Source organism: Thermobia domestica, chromosome 9, assembly GCF_964235325.1.
Source record: "Thermobia domestica chromosome 9, izTheDome1.hap1.1, whole genome shotgun sequence".
Classification (NCBI taxonomy): Eukaryota; Metazoa; Arthropoda; class Insecta; order Zygentoma; family Lepismatidae; genus Thermobia; species Thermobia domestica.
Window position 1 is genome coordinate 195,833,358 of NC_137462.1, and position 22,335 is coordinate 195,855,692.

Below are 22,335 nucleotides of genomic sequence, written 5' to 3' on the forward strand. Positions count from 1 at the left end.
AAAGTTTTCGTTAATCTTCTGACAAACTGATTAGCTTATTTTGGAAACAATACATTACATGACTACTGCAGATAAACACACTATCTTTTTAGTTTAAGTACTGATTATATAAGGAAAACAAAGCAAGACTTTTTAATCTGCAGCATTAATAAAACCCACAATAAAAACTGAAGTTCAAATTTCATATTCGTGAATTAGCACTATATAATAATATGGTTAAGAAGCACACTTTTAATATTCAAGACAAATTCTGGTGGCTAGTTTCAGTTAAATGAAGAATTAAAAAATCTAAAAATCCGACAAAACTACCATTATCGTATCTTTACTTCCTTAATAGAAATAAGTATAAGTATTGTAAAATTACTTTACATTGTTATCCAGATTTTTTACATATTTTCTAAAAAGTTATAAAATAACTAGAAAACGAAGGCAAAGGAAACTTTAAAAGAGATTTCTATTTAAGAATCATGGAATATTTCGGTTATATCAAAGCAAAAGCTGGATGAGATAAGTGGATGAAAATACATAAGATGCTCATAAAACCTTGAGAATATCTAACCTGGGATTTTTCAAACTGAGCCTGGTCTACCACATCTAAACTTCTTTTTACTTTTTGTGATGCATCAGCTTCCTTTTCCCTTAAATCTGCAAGCATAGACTGTGATTTTATTAATTTTTCTCTCAATTCTTCATTCTCTCTGTGAAGAAAATAATAATAAAATATTTAACAACATCAAAAGGTTTTTACTCAACATAATACAGATTATAAACTATGCATGTAAAATCTACTAATAAAATATTCGTAAAATTATTTGTCCGATAAATTTTGCAGATAGAATTTATGTACATTTCACTCAATATATGTAAGTTTCACTGAAAAATGGTAGAAATAAAATAAACCACATTATAAATTCTGATAGTGTTTCGGCATTGTAACAGTATTTCTCTCAGGTTATAGACTTTCTCGTGGGAGGACCATCTAAGGCACTGATATTGAATTCAACAACTAATTTCAATATCTCGCTATATTTAAACAGGTGAAAAGTTTCTGGGACCTACTCACGTCTTCGGTCACCAAGGAAGAACACAGATGTCGAAGAATTTGCATGTATGGACCCTCATATTAACAAATAACATCTTGGGACTCTCTCACGAACGGAGATTTTTTTAAAGTGATTTAAAATATTTCGTGAAATATGTGAGTTGTCTCTCGATATTTATAGGAGATTTGCAGCTAACATATGGATCAGTCATTTCCAACTAAACGCTGTGTTACGTCAATTTTCTTTTCCCCTGCTCCGTTTAAGGGCCAGAAACTCACAGTTGATTAATAAAAACAGTGGTGACAAGGAAAGAAGAAACTCGACTGCTTGGTCGTTTATTTTGGAGGCATACTACTCGTGAATTCATGACTTCACGTTTACTGGCTCTGTCATACCTACCCCTCTTTCCTAATTTATTTCTCTCTGCTTTTCTCAGCCTATAAAACCACACTTCTACATCATACAATTTCGAGTTGAAAATTACTGCTGTAAATCCTACTTTTTGCTTGTTTTATTCAAATTAAATAATTTTGCCCAAAACAGCAAGGAAACTTAAGATGATCTGATCTACTCGAGATCTTATTATTTGAAGATAGATGTAAGTTCCATTTATGGTCACAGGCTCTATTCAGGAGCGATTTGTTCGTGGAATGTGATTTGTTTATATTCTTTGCAGTGCTGTGTTAATGCATTGCATTATTTCAGTTAGTGTTATCTTTTAAAAATTGAATGTGCATGTGGATAGTATTTAATTGGCCAATTTATTATTTATTTCTTTTTAAAAGGATAACTCATGTTACAGTGCAATATAATAAAAGAACAATAAGAATTGCAAATTTGATATCTGTGCTCTTCCTTTATTGGTATCTGAAGAGGAGGAGGAGGAGGTTTTGAAATTTTTTCACTTGGTTAAATATAGCGGCATACTGCAGGTTAGTTATTGTATTATGGTGTAAAAAATATTGACGGATACTTTCTTTACTGCAGTATATACTTGATTATTATTATTTTTTAAACAAATAGGCATTTCAACAGTTAATATTCTGTGGAAAGTTATAACAATAAAGAATATTTATACCAACATTATCGAACAGAATCAATATAGACTGAAATAGTGTGACATCATATTCTTCTAGTTGCCAATGTCATAGCCATTTTCTCATCTAAATAATTCAGGATAAAGACCTAAATACAAAACAAACACAGTCGTGGTATCACATTAATGTATCCAATAAACAGAACCGAATAAAGACAGAAAAGTAATTGTAAATATTATGTTAAATAATATTACATATACGACAAGCATTGAAAGCAAGATTAGTAAGTTAACATGCCTTTTGGAATTTTCCCTTTGATATCGTACATTTTGTGTGCTTGTAGCTTTTACGATTGTATTAAGTCTTAAAGCGTGTTCACACTTCATGATCGGATATTAAATTCAAGTAAAACTGGAAAATTTTGATTCAACAATACTGCAAACGAAACATAGCTACTGTTAATAGGTTGGTTCAGGGAATTCGTTCTGGAAATTTTCTCCTTGTAGTGGGCAACCCTTCACAGAAAAAGTGGAGGACCCTGGCAAAAGTCAAGCAAGACCGCCATGTAAGCAGTCATGACATCATCAAGGACTTAAACATCGATTATCAAGCAGTGTTAAAACCATTCGGAGAAAGCTGAGTGTAAAAATGAAGTCTGACGTTTGGGTGTCACATGATTTGACTCAAAAACATTTACTCGACCGAATTTCTAACTGTGAATCTCTACTAAAACGTAACTGTGACTCTCTACTAAAACTAATACACGTTTCTCCCGGTACCTGTGGCGTATGCTGGGGATCACGGTGGCTCAGTGGTTGAGCGCTTCCTTGGTGTGCGTGGTTCCTGGTTCAATCCCCAGCCAAGTAAGTTTGTGGTGGACAACACCGTGTCTGTGAGTTTTCTCGGGGTAGTCCCGTTTCCTCCACTTTTTTCACTCCACTAATTTTTTCATCATCATTCACTTGCCTTAATCATAGTCTCCCTTTGCTTAAAGGGCACAATCGTGCGACGTTAAATTGAAAGATTACATTACATTAAAATTGTAGCCGTACGCTGGTTCTTAAAGGAACATGATGTATCGTGTCAGGATAATAATGATCGATCTGTCCTTTTGCTTCCAGGTGACTATGTTTCCTCCGAAGTCCCTCTTCGTGCGTGTCGAGGGCTTCTATTCATACATTGTTTATGCATTTCGCTATGCATTGTGTGGCCCTTTCTTCTTCCTCCCCCTCTTTTTTCGTTGGGTTCTCCATTGGTATTTGAGGATCTGCGTCTCATGGTACCCGCTTCGCTCCCATCTGGATATCATTACATTTATCCGGTGCGACTTTTTGTATAATCTCTTAACCCGACAGCGGTAACTTTCCGCGACCGTGAGATGTTCGACATTATTATCAGCGCCTCTGCTGGTTTTTCAACGACTCTTACACCAAAAGAAAGCCGATTTCGACCCACGTTCATAAGACATTGTTTGCTTAATTTCATGTCCACTATTGCCTCCTCCAGTTTTTCGATGTATTATCTTACCACTATAAATAAAGTAATGGCTGCCCTCCTCTAGGGAGAAACCATGAAATCCTAAGGGCTGTGAGCGGAGGTACCCTTTTACAGTTTCTTGACTTCGATATTTATAGCGATGATACAGTCAGCACTATACTCCGGCCTCGTTTACTTCCACAGAGCCAAACTGGAATGAGGATAGAACAAAATTTTTCATCTCTACCGGGAATCAAATCCGGCCTGCATAGTTGCAGGTAGAAGTCTTATTCAGTAAGCAACTCGGTTTTCAGAACTGCTTTTGTTTTCATGTAGTTTTTCAAAATTAGTTTTTGGGTTCTATTACAATATGAAATCTTAATGTATTAAAACTCCGTCAAAATATTGCCAGCCTCATTTTGTATTTCTGGATCAGGGAAGTCGCAGAAAGTCTTTTCTGAGATGCATCAAATATATATTTTCTGAGCTTTCTTGTGTTCAAGTACGTATATAGGTATATATTGTTTTACTTTCCACACAACTGTTGAACTTCTTTCATTTATTCTGCCAAACGCAGCTAATCAAATTCCATTTGTGAGTCCAACAGCGAATATTCACCATTTGAGTTCTTGTAACTACAACATTTCGACATGTATCGCATACTGTTTGATATAAAAGCAAAACCATCTACATAGTCAATATAATGTAACGTTTACGCGTATCAATCACAAGTTGTGAATATACCTCTATGAACCAAACCCAGGAAATTGACATTTAATAGAAAGCAGTGTTGATCAGTAAGAAAGCCCTTTCATTGACGAAATGTTTCATGGATTCTCCTTTGTTATTTTTTCATAAAATTTCGTTCAATAGCTAGAATTTATTTATTTATTTATTTTTATCCCTTTCACTCAAACTACACTTGCAAGTCCCGGATCGATAATTAATCCAGAAATAAAAAAATAGGGAATTTCAGACATTTTGCTTCATCGCTCAAAGCAAATTTTCACGGGTATCTAGAAATCGTACTTGATACCATGTTTTGGATTTATTGGGCGTAACGTAGAAAACTACAACAAATTGCAAACAACATGTACCATAAATGATTCTTGAACGAGACAAGGTGCGAAAATCTATCCATCTCAAACTTTTAACTACTCTGTTATCATCTTCAGAAGCATGAGAAATAAGTATCTTCAGAGTTTCCAAACAATTTTTCAACATGAATAACGAAAATTCTAGTGTATGCACTAATAATGTTGAGGTAGTTCGTGGTATACACTATTTGTATCTAGTTTTGTACATTATCAGTCAATCAATGTTTGTTAGTTTAACCACTGATTTCACACAATCGTTAAGATCTACGAATAAATATAATCTACCAATCGAATAAATATAATTTCAAAGTACAATTAACAATATTGAAATGAAGTTTAAAAAATACTGACAATATTTGTAATTAGTTATAATGGATTAACCTGTTTCGTTTAAATAATTTCTAAAATTTTATAAAACTATAAATTAAACAATCGCTAAATACACTTCACAAATGTTGGTGAAATCAACGGTCAAAGATATTACATTAATGTTAATGGATAAAATCAATCAAAAGCAAACCTTTTCAGAGACTCAATTTCCTGTTTGTAGTTATCTATCTCCGGGTGTGAAACAGAAATTTCAGGCTGCACTGGTTGCTCTTCCAGTCTTTTCTTGTAGAATTCTGCCTCTTCCTGTGCCTTCTTGAGATCAATTTTTGTTTGGGTTAACTGAGCTTCAAGTTCACTAATTCTTGATTCAAACACAATGGCAGGACCTTCTAAGCGTTTTTTGGACGGAGTTGTTTCTTTTTTCTTACTTTCCTTAGTTTCCTAGTAAAAGAGTTATATACGAATATATATACATATTACACTATTTTTTTTTAATACAACAATATTGTACAATTAAAGCCTTTCTCCTGATATAGTATTACGCGGTAGGATATGCTTTTTTAAATCTTAAGAAGACTCTTGCCTAACTACAATACAATTACAATGAAACTATAAACATTTTACTAACAAGCAGAAAGCTCTGTACGTGTATTGGTTGTTTAACCAATAAAAATATATATTTCGTGTAGAGATGTGTCTAGGTAAAGAATGTTATGGAAATTGTGCTAAGTACGAGACAAAAGAAGAAGAGGAATTTTTAGTTGTTGCCGTTCTTGTTTTGAGTTTTAAACCATTCTTAGTTATTATCCTTGTTTACTTAGTTGTATTTAGTTTGAATTATATACATTAAATATTATACGTTTTGATGTTGTGATGTTTTTACTTTAATGCATAGTATAGATTAAGTTAGAATACACCACCCTAGCGATTACTTAACACAATAACATTAAGTGACTGTATGATTATTTTGAATAATAATAATAATAATAATAATAATAATAATAATAATAATAATAATAATAATAATAATAATAATAATAATAATAATACAAAACAATCATGTAAACACTTGTTCAATTGTTATTGATTGATTTATTAAATTTATTTGCTTTACGTGTTAAACAACACTGAAGTTGTGGAGTTATTACATGTACCTCTAATCATTCTAGAACTTGAATCCACTACAGCTGATGGGTGCACAAACCACCAGGAAGATAATTTCGCACAGAAAAAGACCTTACGCACAGCATTATGTTGCCTACAAGAGATACAGTTCTCCAAGCTATATTAAAGGATCATGCTACAATTCTCAGTTCAATGCATGAATCAAGTAATTTCATTACTTTCAGTATCAACGAAGATACATGATTCCACGGCTCCAAACAGTATAGCTGCTAGCTAAGTAACAAAAGTCCGACATATGTTTCACACACCTACTTTCATGTAGATACGGTTTTTTTTCTTCTTCACCTTTGATCTATTTATTCGATAAATTTTCATTTTTGGAAAGTTAAATTAAAAATTAAATTATTCTCTTTCACCATCAAGTTACAGATCAGCTCAAAACTCAACCACTAATCTTCTAGAGAGACGATTCTTAAGAGACTGCATGGAAAGAAGCTATAAGAAGTGTTAACGAAACGCAGTATTGTGATGGTCTATAACTTTTCCATTAGCTTAACACAGGAAAATGCACTATAATGTTTCAAGTCGCGGCTATTTGTAATTTTAACAATCTGTCATAAGAGAATAGTACTTGAGATAATCTATTCGCGTCATCATGACTTCGTGCATGACACTTTTATTGAATACTTAAGTACCATTCATTAAAAAACTTTCGAACTGTACCATTTCCGCGTTTATATTTGGTTTTCGAAAATGTCAATAGTATTTCCATAATCAGTGTTTAATGTAAAATTCAAAAATATTAAATTGGCACATTTGACGAAAAAAGCATCCGTTGTTCGTGACCATCAATACACCGGAAGGTGAGGAAAATTCATGGAAATGATTTAAGCGCTCACAGTAGAGTATATAATCAAGATCTATTAGTTATCGTAAATCGCGATGACGAAGGTACTTAATAGAAGATAACAAAATAGAGGAAGTGAACTAACTTTAATCCTTACGTATAGTTGTAAGAAATGAGAATGTAGTTAGCAAAGAAATTAAAAGCAGACTATAGAGGAACCGGCAAGAGAAGGTGGCTGACAGTTGGCAGCGGCGTTGTCACTACTCACGTCACTCAAGACTTTTTCGGTGCATCTATAATGGCAATTTGCTTAATGATGTTAAACAGAGTGATTGTGGTTGATAACACTAACACCGAAGTAGAGGCTTCATATTCCCCCCGCACGTGGTTAAGAAACTTCAGGGACCAGCTCCTGACAGCTTCTCTATAGCTCCTTTAAGCGCTCTACCATTGAGCCACCACGCCTCCAGGATAATTTGAACTGTTTCCGTGTGGAACCAAGTGTGTCAACTTACTCGTACATTAGGTTGATATACAATAACACTTTTTAGGTATTTGAATATTATAGCAATAGCTTTCTTACCGCTTGATCACCAACATCATCATCGTCTTCATCATCTTCAGTTTCCAAATATTCAAACACAGACTTCAAGAGACTAGATTTTTGTCTTTCATGTAAACCTTCGTTTTCGGACAGAACTTCTTTCACCTTCCCTAAAAGATTACCTAGTTCTTCCTGCAAAATAAGGAAATAATAAGATCAAATGTACATTTAGAAACATGTATAAATGGAACACTACTATTAGTAAAGTTGAAGGTTAATTTGTAAGTGTTATCAGATTGTCTAAAAGTATTGAGCCTTTGGAGATCAAAATTGAGAATACATTTATTATTTGAAAATAACATTATGAATCCACATACGCACCATTTTGATCGATGACCTCCTATAATCTTTCTGGCAACGCCAAAATTCCCTCGCTATAGAATTTCTGTGGTTTCTAATCAAAAAGACTGAGATATACTAATTATTTTCACAGGTCTCTTCTAACACCACTCAGGGAGTTTTACAAAGACCGAAACAAATGAAATGAAATCTTTGAGTTCTACATCCCATGGATATGCCGGCTAGGGTAAAGGAGACGGTAATGATGAGAAATGGATGAAATGGTGGAATGAAGAAAATGGGAGGAAACGGGAGTACTCCAAGAAAACCCACGCACACGGTGTTTGTCCACCACAAAGTTCACTTGGTGCGAGCTGCGATCGGACCAGCAAGGACCTCATGCATCAGAGGTGAACACTCTACCACTGAGCCACCGCGGTCCCTCCGAAACGGATGATAGCCCGATAGTACCAAGTTCGGTCTATATGGGGTAAATGCATTAAGACGTCTTAGCCAAGTTCTCGCAACTTCTGACGGATCGTTAAAGGCGTATGTGGTCTGGCGTTGTCAGCATGGTATACGACATCTTTTCTGATGACCAGTTCAGGCCGTTTCTTTTGAGTTACTACGTTCACTTGCGCTCATTATCGACAGCAGAGGTCCGAGTCTTATCGTTCTGACCGGGAGCAGTAGCTCGTGATGCATGATTCCCTTCCAACTTCACCAAACACACAACATTACGTTCCTGAGCGTCAGTGTGCGCTTTGCCACTGACTGTGGAGTTTCTCCTTGCTTAAACCATGATCTTTATCGCACATTGTTGTTGTAGGTTATCCACTTTCATCACTTGTGATCAACCGCTTCAGAAATGGCTTAAGGATGGAAATTCAATCGAGTAAATGTTTTTAAATCAGATCATGTGGCACATATGTGTCGAGCTTCTTTTTGAGGCAAGCTCTCTCTCCCCACATGATTGAACTGTGCTTAGTGATGGATGCTTAGGTCTTGGCGATCTTATGACTGCTTACATCCGGTTTTACCTCAACTTTTGCCAAAATGTACTCCACTTTTTCTGTGATTGGTCACTCACTGTGAGCAGCATTTGGGACAAATTTCCAATAAAAAAGAGACTGAACTATCTTTTAGCTGTTGCTTTCGATAATGTATCTTGTCCATAAACAGCACAAATTTCTTCATGAAGCTGCGCAGCATTTGCCTCCTTAATCGAAATAAAACTGTAAAATGTAGCGCACTTTTGCGGAAAGTTCACTCACCTTCGCGGGGTAATACCTTCCGCCTGATTCTAAGAACTTCACCACTTTTTGCATATCTACTAGCTTTAACTGTCAGATGTCAAATGACGTTAGGTCTGATTCGCTGCGACTTATATACTTTGAGATTTGGGACACTAAGCCCACCTCATGCGCAAAAGGCTTAATAGCTTTTAGACAGCCTGATATTATGAGCCTGAATTCAAAGCAAAAATTTTCATTTCGTACAATTAAGGGGAAATTAACTTCCGCTATGCATAGAAACAGTCTATTTCATTGTAGAAAGAAAAATTGCTGAAAGTACTAATATATTTATGTATATAAATAAAAATGAAAGTGGCTACATTTGTGAATAACTCTTGAACTACCCGAACGATCTCGATCAAATTTACAACATAGATGAGGTTCGGGCATGGGATGGTTTTTATCATTTCACTTTGACGGCTAAATTGAGGGGAGGAAGAAGATACATAAAAATGATCGAGAATGACCGATATTAGTGTCTAATCCATGGTTTTCCGGGTCACTAAGATAAACAGTGACACTTCCGATGCCGTGCCTTGCAACATGAGGGAAGAAGAGGGGAGAGACACATAAAATCATCGAAAATGACCGATATTAGAGAGTGCTTTAATAACAGTAAAAAGTGACTGATTAACGGAATATATTACTATTTTTTTCTTATTTTAACCCAGCGAAGCGGGTAATTGACGCTAGTACATAATGATAATAATAGCATCTACAAATCAAAATCGAATTAAAATAACTGAGCGTACCTCATATTATTAATAATTTATTTCGTTCTTTCAAAATAACGCTATTTAAGCAAATAAAAATAAGTCAATAACACTAACCAACTGACTACTCGAAACTCATGTACATGAGTTTCAAGAAATTCTAAATCGGACGCTACTATCTATCGACGTTTTTATTGTATGTTATTTTCATTTCTACTTTTGTAGTGTAGAAAAAGTAAAATAAGTAAACGATCATTACTAAATTAGAATGAATTTTATTCAGTTGTGGTGCAGTGCTGTACTTTTTATTTCTGAGGTCAACGTTTCGAAAGTCACATACGTATGTATATATGATTATTGTGGTTCCCATTAGAAATCGAGCTAGTAGTTAATACTAAAACGGATTAGGTTTGGTTTGACTGGTTGGAGTTTAGCTCCTTGCAGTACCGAGACTATATGAGACGCGGACCTATAGTTTACGATGGAATGTGAACTAGCATTCAAATGCCCTCCCACTGGGAATTTAACTTGGCAACCCTGTACAAAGGGCGCGTGCTACCCACTAGATCAGAGGGATGGGTTAAAATCGAATTACTGATAGACTATAATAAAGCATTCTTCACTTGTCTCCACGATGCTACGTCAACATGGGAAAATCTCCACAACCTGGAATTTAATCCAGGACTACCATCAGTGTAAAAAGAGCATGTCGGATATTCAGCCATGTGGACACTTACAAATAACTTTTGTCCTTCACCTTTGTTTCATAATTATTGTAATTTTCTATTATTATTAGCTGACACGCCCCTTCTTTGCATGTGCAAATACATTTAAGGAAAGTGTAATGACCATGTCGATGGGGTTGAACTTGCACTCAACGGCATCTGGAGTGACCCTGAAAACTATGTACTCGGCAATTACATCGGTCGTTTTTGGTTAATTTTACACATCACCGAAAACGATCAATGTAATATCACAAGATCCCTGGTACGATTGAAGTTTATAATCATGTCAATTATCATTTTAATTAGTTCAGTAGTTACTGTGTGATGAGGTAACAAACCCGCATTCACTTTATATATTTAGACTATTATCATCATTACGTATTATATCTTCCTTAGGCTCACTATTTTAATATTCAATTATTCTGTTTATGTCTAATGATAATAACAGCTTAGCGCTTCTCGTCACAAGCTTTTACTTGGAAAATTTACCTACAGCTTAGGTTTAATTACGCATTATTTTTCAACGAGTGAATTCATAAACAAATGTCCAAGTTTTTTTAAACGTAAAAATAACTTCCTACTTTTGGTATACTATATACCTTAAGTATTAACGTATTGCGCACCTTTTTAACTTAAAAGTGACTTCTCTACCTGTTGCACTATATCCTAAAGCAATAATTTATTGTATATTCAACCACGTATTATTTCTTTTTATCTTCTTTAATTTATTTACATAGGTTTATTCAAGCTTCTAATTTCTTCTGGTACTTTTTTTTTTTTTTTTTACATGATTTTGTTTACAGGTATCTCAATAAGAAATACTGTGTCAAATTATTTTCACTCTTGAGACAAGAAAATATCTTCCACAAAGAACTATATTTTTATTTTTTCAGCATGGCATTTAATAAGCAGCTATTACTTACAAACTTCAGTATTGAAAAGCTGCATTGGTGAGCGAGCGAAATGCTGTGTATTTGAAATTTGACATAAAACAATGCATGCACCCAACTACTTACCCTACAGTATTGAGATTCCTTCTCCAACTGTTCTATGTACTCTTCCTGACGCTCTATAAACGCCATCAACTCAGGCGAAGGTTGCGCATCTTCCTTTGTACTTGTTTCGGCGACTTCGTTAGTGGCAGGCACAGTTGGTCGCTCGTATTTGGGAGAGAGCTTTGGTTGAGATGGTGACCAATCAGAAAACAAATTTCTCCTTAGGCCATATCGTGGAGTTTTGTACGGACTAGCTGCCAGTCTTGACCTTTCACTTACTACTGCAGAAACATCAGTTTCGTCACCACTATCATCTGCCTTACTCACCTGCACCTGTTAAGTTAATGCCATTTATTGCAACTCAATGAAAATTACTGTAAGACCAACATAAGTGAAGCTCCAAACAGTACACACTAAAAACAAGATTCCATAATTCTTGTTATGGTCATGAAAAAATATTATTTCTTCCTGCTCGAAGGATTCTGTTTTGTTTCTTTAGCACCAAATGATCATGGCAATTAAAAGACCTATGGTTCATTTTATAAAATTTACAAGTTCTTTTAAAAATCGTCAAATATTGTGACAACTAGAACTAACACAGTACAGTAAACGCTATCATTTAACGCACTAATTGGGACGAAAGGATATTCGTAAAATTGAAAATCTGCTACACCTAGGATTGTGTTACGAACAACATGTACTTAAAATAGGATATTACACTTGAAATTGTGCTATATAATGTAAAGGTAAAATATTTAATCTGCATACTATATTAGTAACAAAAATCTTCTTACAACTGATAAAATTATTTAGCATTCGTTATTCAAATACTGTTTCTTCTGTTACTCGAATATTTGTTATCAATATTTGAACAATTATTCGAATTTTCACTGCATTAATCTAACCTGTCATATTACAATCATATCCGTGGCCGCGCCTTTTGAAAATCTGGTTGAAGTTTAGACTCAACAACTTTTTTCTCCCAACTACATTTGCTATATTAGTCAAATCCTGTCCATTAAATCGAAGGTTTACTGAATAAAAATCAATTGAAAATACAATGTTTTTATTTACAATTTTCAATATACTGTTCCAGTTTTCTGATACATGTGATTTTCTTGTACAAGCTCTGTTTAAATAAGACACGAATTATGCCTTAAATAAAACAGACCCTGCACCAGTACAGTGCAGTGAATAAAGTTTATAACTGACACTCAACGACCTTTGAAAGCATTTATGATGGCCATACAGTATATTCACTATACAGAGTAATAAGTAACATTTATATTTACAATAAAAAAATAAATAAAACAATTTATGCACAATAGAAGGTAAAATGGCAAAGTGTAAAGCTTAAAGCAGTAAGAAGAAAAATAATCAAACGTGACTTATGGATATAGACTTTATATGATTTTTTTAAGTAGTATCTATGACACGTAAGAGACCCACAAAAAATTTGAGATATGAAAGGCTTGTACAAAATAAGAAGAAATAGCACGCATAAGTCCTAAACGTTTCTTTTTAGGAATATTGCAGTCTGAAATAACGAGAAAACAAATTTCGATGTAAATAATTTAAATACTTTTCTGGCAAATAATTTAAGTATAATTTAAGTACCTTTAGAGTGGGTACAGTAATTGCCTTGCCTGCATTTAAAACTAACTACTATGAGGATTCTTAAAGTTTGCAAGAGGTTTCCAAGATCTTTTTATCTATGACTCTAAGGTTCGTGATGCTAGTTGTTTCGCTGTTTTCACGCTGTCACAAAAGTTGTAGTAGTATCTAAGTATCTGTACGCGAGATTTCCACATTCCTAAACATCCCTAGGTCCAAACATGTGACAGTGAAGTAGAAATATGAAGGGACACGTACAGCACAAAAGTGTACAGGCCGACCTCGTCTGTTGACTGACAGAGACCGCCGACAGTTGAAGAGGGTCGTAAAGTGTAATAGGCAGACATCTATCCAGACCATCACACAGGAATTCTAAACTGCATCAGAATCCACTCCAAGTACTAAGACAGGTGTGAGGTGGGAAAACTTGGATTTCATTGTCGAGCGGCAGCTCATAAGCCACACATCACGCAGGTAAATGCCAAATGACGCCTCGTTTGGTGTAAGGAGCGTAAATATTGGACGATTGAACAATGGAAAAACGTTGTGTGGAGTGACGAATCACGGTACACAATGTGGCGATCCGATGGCAGGGCGCGGGTATGGCGAATGCCCAGTGAAACGCCATCTGTCAGAGTGTGTAGTGCCAACAGTAAAATTCGGTGGTGGTGATGTTATGGTGTGGTCGTGTTTTTCTTGGAGGGGGCTTGCACCCCTTGTTGTTTTGCGTGGTACTCTCACAGCGCAATCCTACATTGATGTTTTAAGCACCTTCTTGCTTCCTACTGTTGAAGAGCAATTCGGGGATGGCGATTGCATCTTTCAACACGATCGAGTACCTGTTCGTACTGCACGGCCTGTGGCGGAGTGGTTACACGACCTAACATCCCTGGGATGTTTTGGAACGCCAACTTCGTGCCAGGTCTCACCGACCTCCATCAATACCTCTTCTCAGTTCATCACTCCGTGAAGAATAGGCTGCCATTCCCAAGAAACTTTCCAGCACCTGATTGAAAGTATGCCTGCGAGAGTGGAAGCTGTCATCAAGGCTAAGGGTGGGCCAACACAATACTGAATTCCAGCAGTACCGATGGAGGGCGCCACGAACTTGTAAGTCATTTTCAGCCAGGTGTCCGGATACTTTTGATCACACACACATATATATACACACGAGGCTCAACTATTTGGGTGCTCGGCGTGTGACCCGGCATATATATGACCAGTGGCGTGTTTACGATTTTGTTTCGTGGGAAGGGGGGGCTTTTATAACTTATTCATGGAAATTTGAAAATTCTGCAGGATATTTCTTTATTTTAAAATAGTAAATAAAATTTCAGAAAGAGGAGCTTAAGCCCGGAAGATGCCCCCCTCCCCTTAAATATGCCACTACATATGACATACGAATATGGTACATAAACATTCTGATCGAAAAGCTTGTGTGAAAGTCCTTTGGGTATATCAAGAAAGTGAGGATAATACAAAAAACGGGATTATAAGGGGTATGGGTAACAATCCTAATGGGATAGTGTGGCACAGGATATAATCTAAAGCGGAGCTTGTGTTTCTTTCTCTGCCTAGATGCACATGATAGGATCCAAAGGGGAGTTCCTTTTTTCGTTTTCTGCCCAGAGCACAAAGTAGAATTTAAATTGGATTTTCTTTTTCTTTTTATGCCCAGAAGCACAAGATAGGTTACAAAATGGAGTTTTACCAGGAAGAACAGAATTCAAAGCGGATTAAAAGAAAAATTCTGTTCAAATACAAACGAAAGGATCTAAAGCGAAGTTTTTTTCTTTTCTCGCCCAGATACACAGGATAGGGTCTAAGCGTTTGTTTTGTGCCCAGATGACCCTCTCGGTTATTTTTTTCAGCATAGTTAATTAAGTGTAACAGCTGTTTTGAACCGAAAGTCACTTACAAGACTTCAGACAGAAATAATTTTAAAGGTAGGTTTTTCAGATCCATTTTTAGGAAGATTATTTATCTAATTCTGAGCAAAACTTTATTTCTCAGAGTCGCAGAGGCATGTTCATAAGGTGTGTACTTACCAATCAGACAGCTTGGGTTCCCCCTATTAGTGGGGATGGGATTTACGATCTTATTCTACTCTCGCCAAGTACAGCGCAAAGATTTACCTAGTATCCTTGTCAAATGGATGTCTGGAGAAACCTGGGTGAAGAAGGCGGTCGGGACATGATGTTGACCACACCACATCGTCCTGGACAATACTGACTTGTCCCGAATGGAAACAAACTCTTAACTTATGCTTTATTTCCCAAGTATATTGTCTTCCCACGTCCTGTATATACATACCAGTGTTCAGATACACTGCATTCCTCACAATTTTCTAACTTTTAAGGAAACGAAAGCATGGAGAGTAAAAATGAAATGAAATCTTTGAGTTTTACGTCCCACGGTTATGCCGGTTAGGCTAAAGGAGACGGTGATGATGAGAAATGAGTGAAAGGGTGAAATGAAGAAAGTGAGAGGAAACGGGAGAACCCCGAGGAAACCCACGCACACGGTGTTTGTCCACCACAAAGTTCACTTGACGCGAGCTGGGATCGAACCAGGGACAGCATGGAAAGTGTTCTTTTGTTTTGTGATGGAACGAACTAAGAGCTTTCTTTTCTTTCTAAAGCAACATGGAGAAAATAAACAAATAAAAGAGAGAGAGAGAAAAAATGTAATTTCTTAAGAAGTAAATATAGTTTGATTATAAAATCCTAATGGTTTGAACAATGCGTTAAGAAAATGCATATGTTTTTTTTCTTTGGAGGAAACGAGACCTTTTATATGTCCACGGCGAATAATTTAAGGTTACCGCGGGGTAAGTTTAATAAATGTTTTAAATTAAAAAAGTAAAATAATAATAATAATAATAATAATAATAATAATAATAATAATAATAATAATAATAATAACTAAAATTATAAAGCAATGGCTATCAACTGAATCTGTGTGGAGATCATATCGAATTAATTACTTACAGGATGTTCCAAATTCTAGAACTGTAAATAATCATATACTTTGCAGTATAATAAATTACAATAAAATGCTATACTATAAAATTACATTTATATGAAAAATTATATTCTTAACTCACGTTTGACTTTTTAAATTTTTAACACATAATGAAGCTTAGAATTTAAAACTTTAGAAAATACAGTGGTAAACGAAAGTGCTGTAGCATGAAGTGTTAGAGAGTGATTAGTGATATAATGTTCTCAATTAGCAGATATGCAAGTATCTATTCTTTATTTAATGATACCTAGTTATCAAATCACAAAATATTAATCTTCACAGACAATTAATGAAATCATTTGCAGAAAATGCAATACGAGGAACTGGCCTATAGATATTCCACTGTCTATTTTATTGAGAAACCGCTGGACTTACTGATAGATCATATGGAACACATAATAATATTTCAAAATTACTCACCTACTAATGTCCCTAGAACAATTTGTCTTCCATTATTTTGAGTGTTATACTTACAAGTAAACCTTACGTTTGGGTGAATTGAGTTGCTGACTGAGACACATATGAGCAAGTAGTACTAAATGTGGTCAGTATTTCAGTGAAGTTGTAGGTGCGAAGCTCCAGGGGTTTAGGAGATACAGCTACCAGAACATCACATGGAAGTACAGAATAGTCTTCATACAATTGGAGGTAAAAGCTCTGTAAGACCTCTTGTAACGACAAAAGGTGAATAACAAATATATGAGTACATATTAGGACTAGGGGGAAGTCATATAGTAAGGGTATACCTGACGGCGGCCATCTTGAAATCCGCCATTTTGAATTAAGGTTAAGTTTTTAAAATAGGAATAGGGTCATGTGATACATGATTTAAGGCGCAAATTTAATCAGAAGAACAATGGTGACGTTAATTTTGATATACGCGCAATTGGTAAAAAGTTACAGGGAAATTAAATATTGTTGCAGCATATGTATTAGTCCTTTACCCCACCTTGTAAATTTTGTGTTAATGATAATAATTAAACAAAAAGCAGGTGGATAAATATTAGGTCTATGGTATGAGTTGCCTTGATGGCGGCCGTGTTCAAATCCGCCATTTTGAATCAGACAAAAGTTTTAAACAAAACTCATAACAGTGACACCTTATTAATAGTAATTTTTATCATAATTCCAATGGTATAACCATTTTTGATTTATCATTAATCAGCACAAAATTAAATGGATCGCTCCTTACGACTACTGCTTTGACGGAATTGTTAACGACAAATGTGTCAAGTGTAACTCGATTGCCTTTGTCAGGTGTGCTCACTGTGAGCAGAGCATTTGTGCAAGTCATGTACTCTTTTCCGAACTGCATATTGATTGTACTAGTTGAGGACTTCTCTGGAAGAAAGACCCAAGTTCAATTATGACTCAATTCCTCTTTGGTCATATTTCCTTAAATTAGCAACTTGTTTATGCGATAACAAATGTTGGTTAATGATAAAGCAAAATTGGTTATACCGTTGGATTTATGGTAAAATTTGCTATTAATAAGTTGTCAATATTATGCGTTTTGTTTGAAACTTTTGTCTGATTCAAAATGGCGGATTTGAACACGGCCGCCATCAAGGCAACTCTTACCATAGACCTAATATTCATTCATCTGCTTTTCATTTAATTATCATCATTAACACAAAATTTACAAGGTGGGGTAAAGGACTAATACATATGCTGCAACAATATTTAATTTCCCTGTAACTTTTTACCAATTGCGCGTATATCAAAATTTACGTCACCATTGTTCTTCTGATTAAATTTGCGCCTTAAATCATGTATCACATGACCCTATTCCTATTTTAAAAACTTAACCTTAATTCAAAATGGCGGATTTCAAGATGGCCGCCGTCAGGTATACCCTTACTATATGACTTCCCCCTAGTCCTAATATGTACTCATATATTTGTTATTCACCTTTTGTCGTTACAAGAGGTCTTACAGAGCTTTTACCTCCAATTGTATGAAGACTATTCTGTACTTCCATGTGATGTTCTGGTAGCTGTATCTCCTAAACCCCTGGAGCTTCGCACCTACAACTTCACTGAAATACTGACCACATTTAGTACTACTTGCTCATACGTGTCTCAGTCAGCAACTCGATTCACCCAAACGTAAGGTTTACTTGTTAGATACTTATCCTCAAGGGTACAAGGTAATGTCACATGTCCTTTTCCGCTTTTTTTTTTTTTTTTTTAATTTCAACAGTGAAAATTTTATCACTACTTACGGTCACTTGCTGTTCTCAATATACTGTAGGTAACTCTTATCATTATTATTATACTATACCGGGTGTATGAAAAGTCCGGAGCCATAGACCAACTGCATTATAAGTAAATGCAAGAAAAAATGAAGAGAGAGGAAAGTTGTTAGAAATAGGTGGGTCTTCAATCTAAAATAGCGAAATCTGTCCAATCGCCTCAGCCGTTTGAGCTCCACACAGGAAAAATGCCCTATGTAAAACAAAAACAAACAAACAAAAAAAAAAAAAAAGAAAAGAAAAGAAAGAAAAGAAAGAAAAAAGAAAAAAAGAAACGTTTCCGGCTCAGCAGGTCGTTCGAACGGAACGTAAGTGAACGCAATAATGACACGAGGAACTTGCACATTGCTGTGTGAGGGTACGTAGAACACCAAAAATCCCTCTCCAATAATGCTATATTGTTGGTATGGTGAAGACCAAAGGTATGCTCATTTTTAATATGTTCACCTGTTAAAAAGCAAGTCATTTTTGATAATGATCTGAAATGAAGGACTTCACCACTGTCTACGCGTTGTGAAAAAGGTATCAATATTCATCAACAATTGAAAGATATTTATAGGATTGTCAGGGTCTGAAATCCCAATTTGTGCACAACCTTAAAAAAGATTTTCCAGATAAGAAAAAGGCTTTTATATAAGATAAGAACATCGAAGTGATTCTCCATCCATTTGTTTTCAAGAACTATCCCATAGTGATCTCTGTCCGTTTTTTCAAAACTGAAGAATTCATTGAGGCAGAAGTTTTCAGTCCATAAGTGCCCTCAGAAGTGACATTTTCCAGTGTCTAAAACATACCGGACAAAAAGACTTCTCAGACGCTTCTGATAGTGAGGTAAAAGATTGCAATGGTGCGTAGAGACGTACGGAGACTACGTTGAAAAGTAACGGAAAGGCCTTATTCAGATATTGAACATGAGCGGAGTTATATGTAAATGGCACGTACTTCTGGTACGCACTCGCATATGTATATATTGTTGTATACAGTATAATAAAAATAATCTACAATATGTTGGGAACAGAATTTAGTAATATTCTTAAATTAACACTTTGATATCCTCCCCTTCCCACCAAAGAAAGATTTTATTGTGAAAAAGGATTTACACCATTCTGTGCTTTTGACGATGAGTCTCCAAGCGTGACACTCGAAATATTGAAAGAAAACTTGTTTTAGAAAGTAGGAACTAGTAGATGGGTAATTTTGAAATATTAAAATACATGTATATTTACAATATTTAAACAAATGGAGAACACCGAAATACAATACATTAAAATTTGAATTCGATGTTATGTTTTAGGAGATTATTTAATACTAATGATTAAGGCCTGGATTTGTATATAAAAACATATTTTTTTTTATCAAACATGTACAACCTTAAAACAAAGTTTATTATCCCAATTAAGAGTCTGCAAGTATAAATTACAAATTTTATTTCACATAATGCTATGTAAATAAATATTTTGAACATTTTTGTAATAAATACATATTTTTAATAATTTTCCGTTATTTTATTTTGAATTTCACAACGATTTTTTTTTTTTTAAAGAAATTAACATCGGGAAAAGAATAGAATAGGCGACATAAATCTATCCATCGTATTTACAAGCAATTTCCCACCTGCAGAAACAGTTGAGTTGATTTTGAGTTTAACGTCCCGTGCAGCAGCGAGGCTATATGAGACGTGGACCTACTGATTAACGTGGAATCCAAACCACATGAGCTCCCACCGGGAATCAAACCCGGGTCTCCCACGCCAAAGGCGCGTACGCTAACCGCTTAGCCACGAAGGAGCTCCCTGCAGAAACAGCGTCGTCATAAAATCAGCTTATCAGTGCTGGGGTAACTTGTGCCAAACAAAGAACTTCTAAAGGAGTACTTTGTACTTTGAAGCCAATACTGAGGGGAGGACTAGTGACCGTAGGTGAAGGGGAGGTAATCGTTGGCACAGCACTATATTTTATATTACTGAAGAAGGAGAAGTGTTTCGTTTCAGTGTGTTATCATTGCCTTCACCATAATGTGATTCTGTTAGTGTTAGAAAAGTGGCAAATGTTATAGTTGGTGTACTGAAAAATGATGAAATAATTTACAAACATTTCTTGCTAGTCTCTAAAGAACTTTCAGTTACGAATCACGTGACAATTGCCAGGCTGTTCAATGAATCTGTGCACATTTTGTGGTCGAATGGTGTGAAGTATGACAATGTTTTGCTTTTTCTGACTGATAGTGCTCCTTACATGAGGAAAGTTGGTGAAACTTTTTCTGTATGCACCCTAATATGATTCACGTGACATATGTCGTTACGCCCTATGTCGATTGTGTGAAAAAATTCGAACCCTTTAACCTATAGTTAGTGTAAAAGGAGAAAAAAATTCGTAAAATCGCCAACTAGAATTGAACTTTTCAAAGAAACAAATCCTGATCTTTCACTTCCTCCAACACCGGTAATCACGTGGTGGGGTACCTGACTTAATGCAGTATTATATTATGCGGAGAATTTTGAAGCATTTGTATCTGTAGTAACTAAATACAAACGACGCTTTATCCATTGAAATTATTCAAAATTTGGTGACAGTGGCTTGAAATGTGACTGGGCTTTCATATCTGCCAATTTCGGTTTCTTGCCTCACTCTATGACGAAACTAGAAACTACGACAGATTTATTGAGTACTTCGGTTAAGGAAGTACAGTGTGTTTAAAGAAAGTGAATACTCTTACTGCTTCGAAAGCTGAAATCGCAAGAAAAAAAATTAAGGGTTTGTTTGAGAAAAAGATTGGCTATAAAATCCTATGTAAAATATCTGAAGTATTGGAAAGCCAAAACACAAGTGAAGTTGATGGTATGAATATTCGTGATATGTGCCTTTTCAAATACGAGATTAACGTCGTGTGATGTAGAAATCCTTTTCGCGATATAAGACATTATTCCATGACAATAGGTAAGGCTTTACGATAGACAATTTGGAAAAGACGTTAGTTTTTCACTGCAATGCCCATGAAATTTCAATATCTGATAAATAGAGGCTATTGGTAAGTACCAGTATTTATTTTTCTTTCATTGGGCGTTTTCCCATACTTTTCCTTGTTATTTTTTGTTAAATATTTTTTAATTTTTAGCAAATATTTTTCATTTTTTAGCACATAAAAAATAAATATTTTACAGTTTTTTTAGCACATAAAAATCCGGGCCCTACTAATGATATTCGATCGTCCGACAATTTGACATCATACAACAGGCAACAAAAATATTTTCAAAGATATGACTAATATTCATAACAGACTTTACTTCAATGACCTCGAGCAGCGACATTTCAATCAATCATATTGTATAGTGGAAGACACTGCAAATTAAGTTGCTAAGAACTCGTTCTATATATATATATATATTGGTAAATACCTGATATTGCAGTCTCGGAAACAAAAGAATAATGCCAGAGATCTAGTACATGATTATCATATCACGATGCAAATATCTTAATTTCTATACCAATACGGTAAATAAACTTGATACTTTGTCAGTTTTCGAACTAACTATAGTTTTGGTGTATAGGTGTCGTTTTGTGTAGCAGTACGGGAAGAAGTAAATTGAAAATTGAAAATTTGAAAATTTCAATCAAAAATTTATTTTTTATGTTCAGAAACATACATTCTTCGGGCTCAGTATTATTTGCAAGTTACACTAAACGAAACGATTTCCAAAAGCAAACAAATAAAAATTTATATATAACTATGCTACTGTAATATATAAATGAAGAACTCTGGGCAGGTAGATGGGACATCTTCAACCCAGTTATTCTTAGTGGATGGACTCTCAAATATCATTATTTGTTCATTGTACTACGTGAATTCATGTTAGCCGTTAAGTCAGGCGGAAGCTAAT

General features: G+C 35.1%; 1 protein-coding gene across 8 annotated transcripts in view; it reads right to left on the reverse strand.

Moving 5' to 3' along the window:
- The window catches only part of LOC145660520 (serologically defined colon cancer antigen 8 homolog), a 540,216-nt gene that overhangs the window by 66,430 nt on the left and 451,451 nt on the right, over positions 1-22,335 (reverse strand). For all 8 annotated transcript variants that reach the window (XR_014126818.1, XR_014126817.1, XM_081725693.1 and 5 more), the window contains exons 3-6: positions 11,588-11,899; positions 7,539-7,691; positions 5,174-5,424; positions 560-698 (exon numbers count right to left, since the gene is read on the reverse strand). Coding sequence is in view for 6 of the 8 variants with exons in the window: in XM_081725693.1 (XP_081581819.1) it covers positions 560-698; positions 5,174-5,424; positions 7,539-7,691; positions 11,588-11,899 (855 nt within the window). In the remaining 2 variants the exon portion in view is untranslated. The remainder of the gene's footprint in view (positions 1-559; positions 699-5,173; positions 5,425-7,538; positions 7,692-11,587; positions 11,900-22,335) is intronic.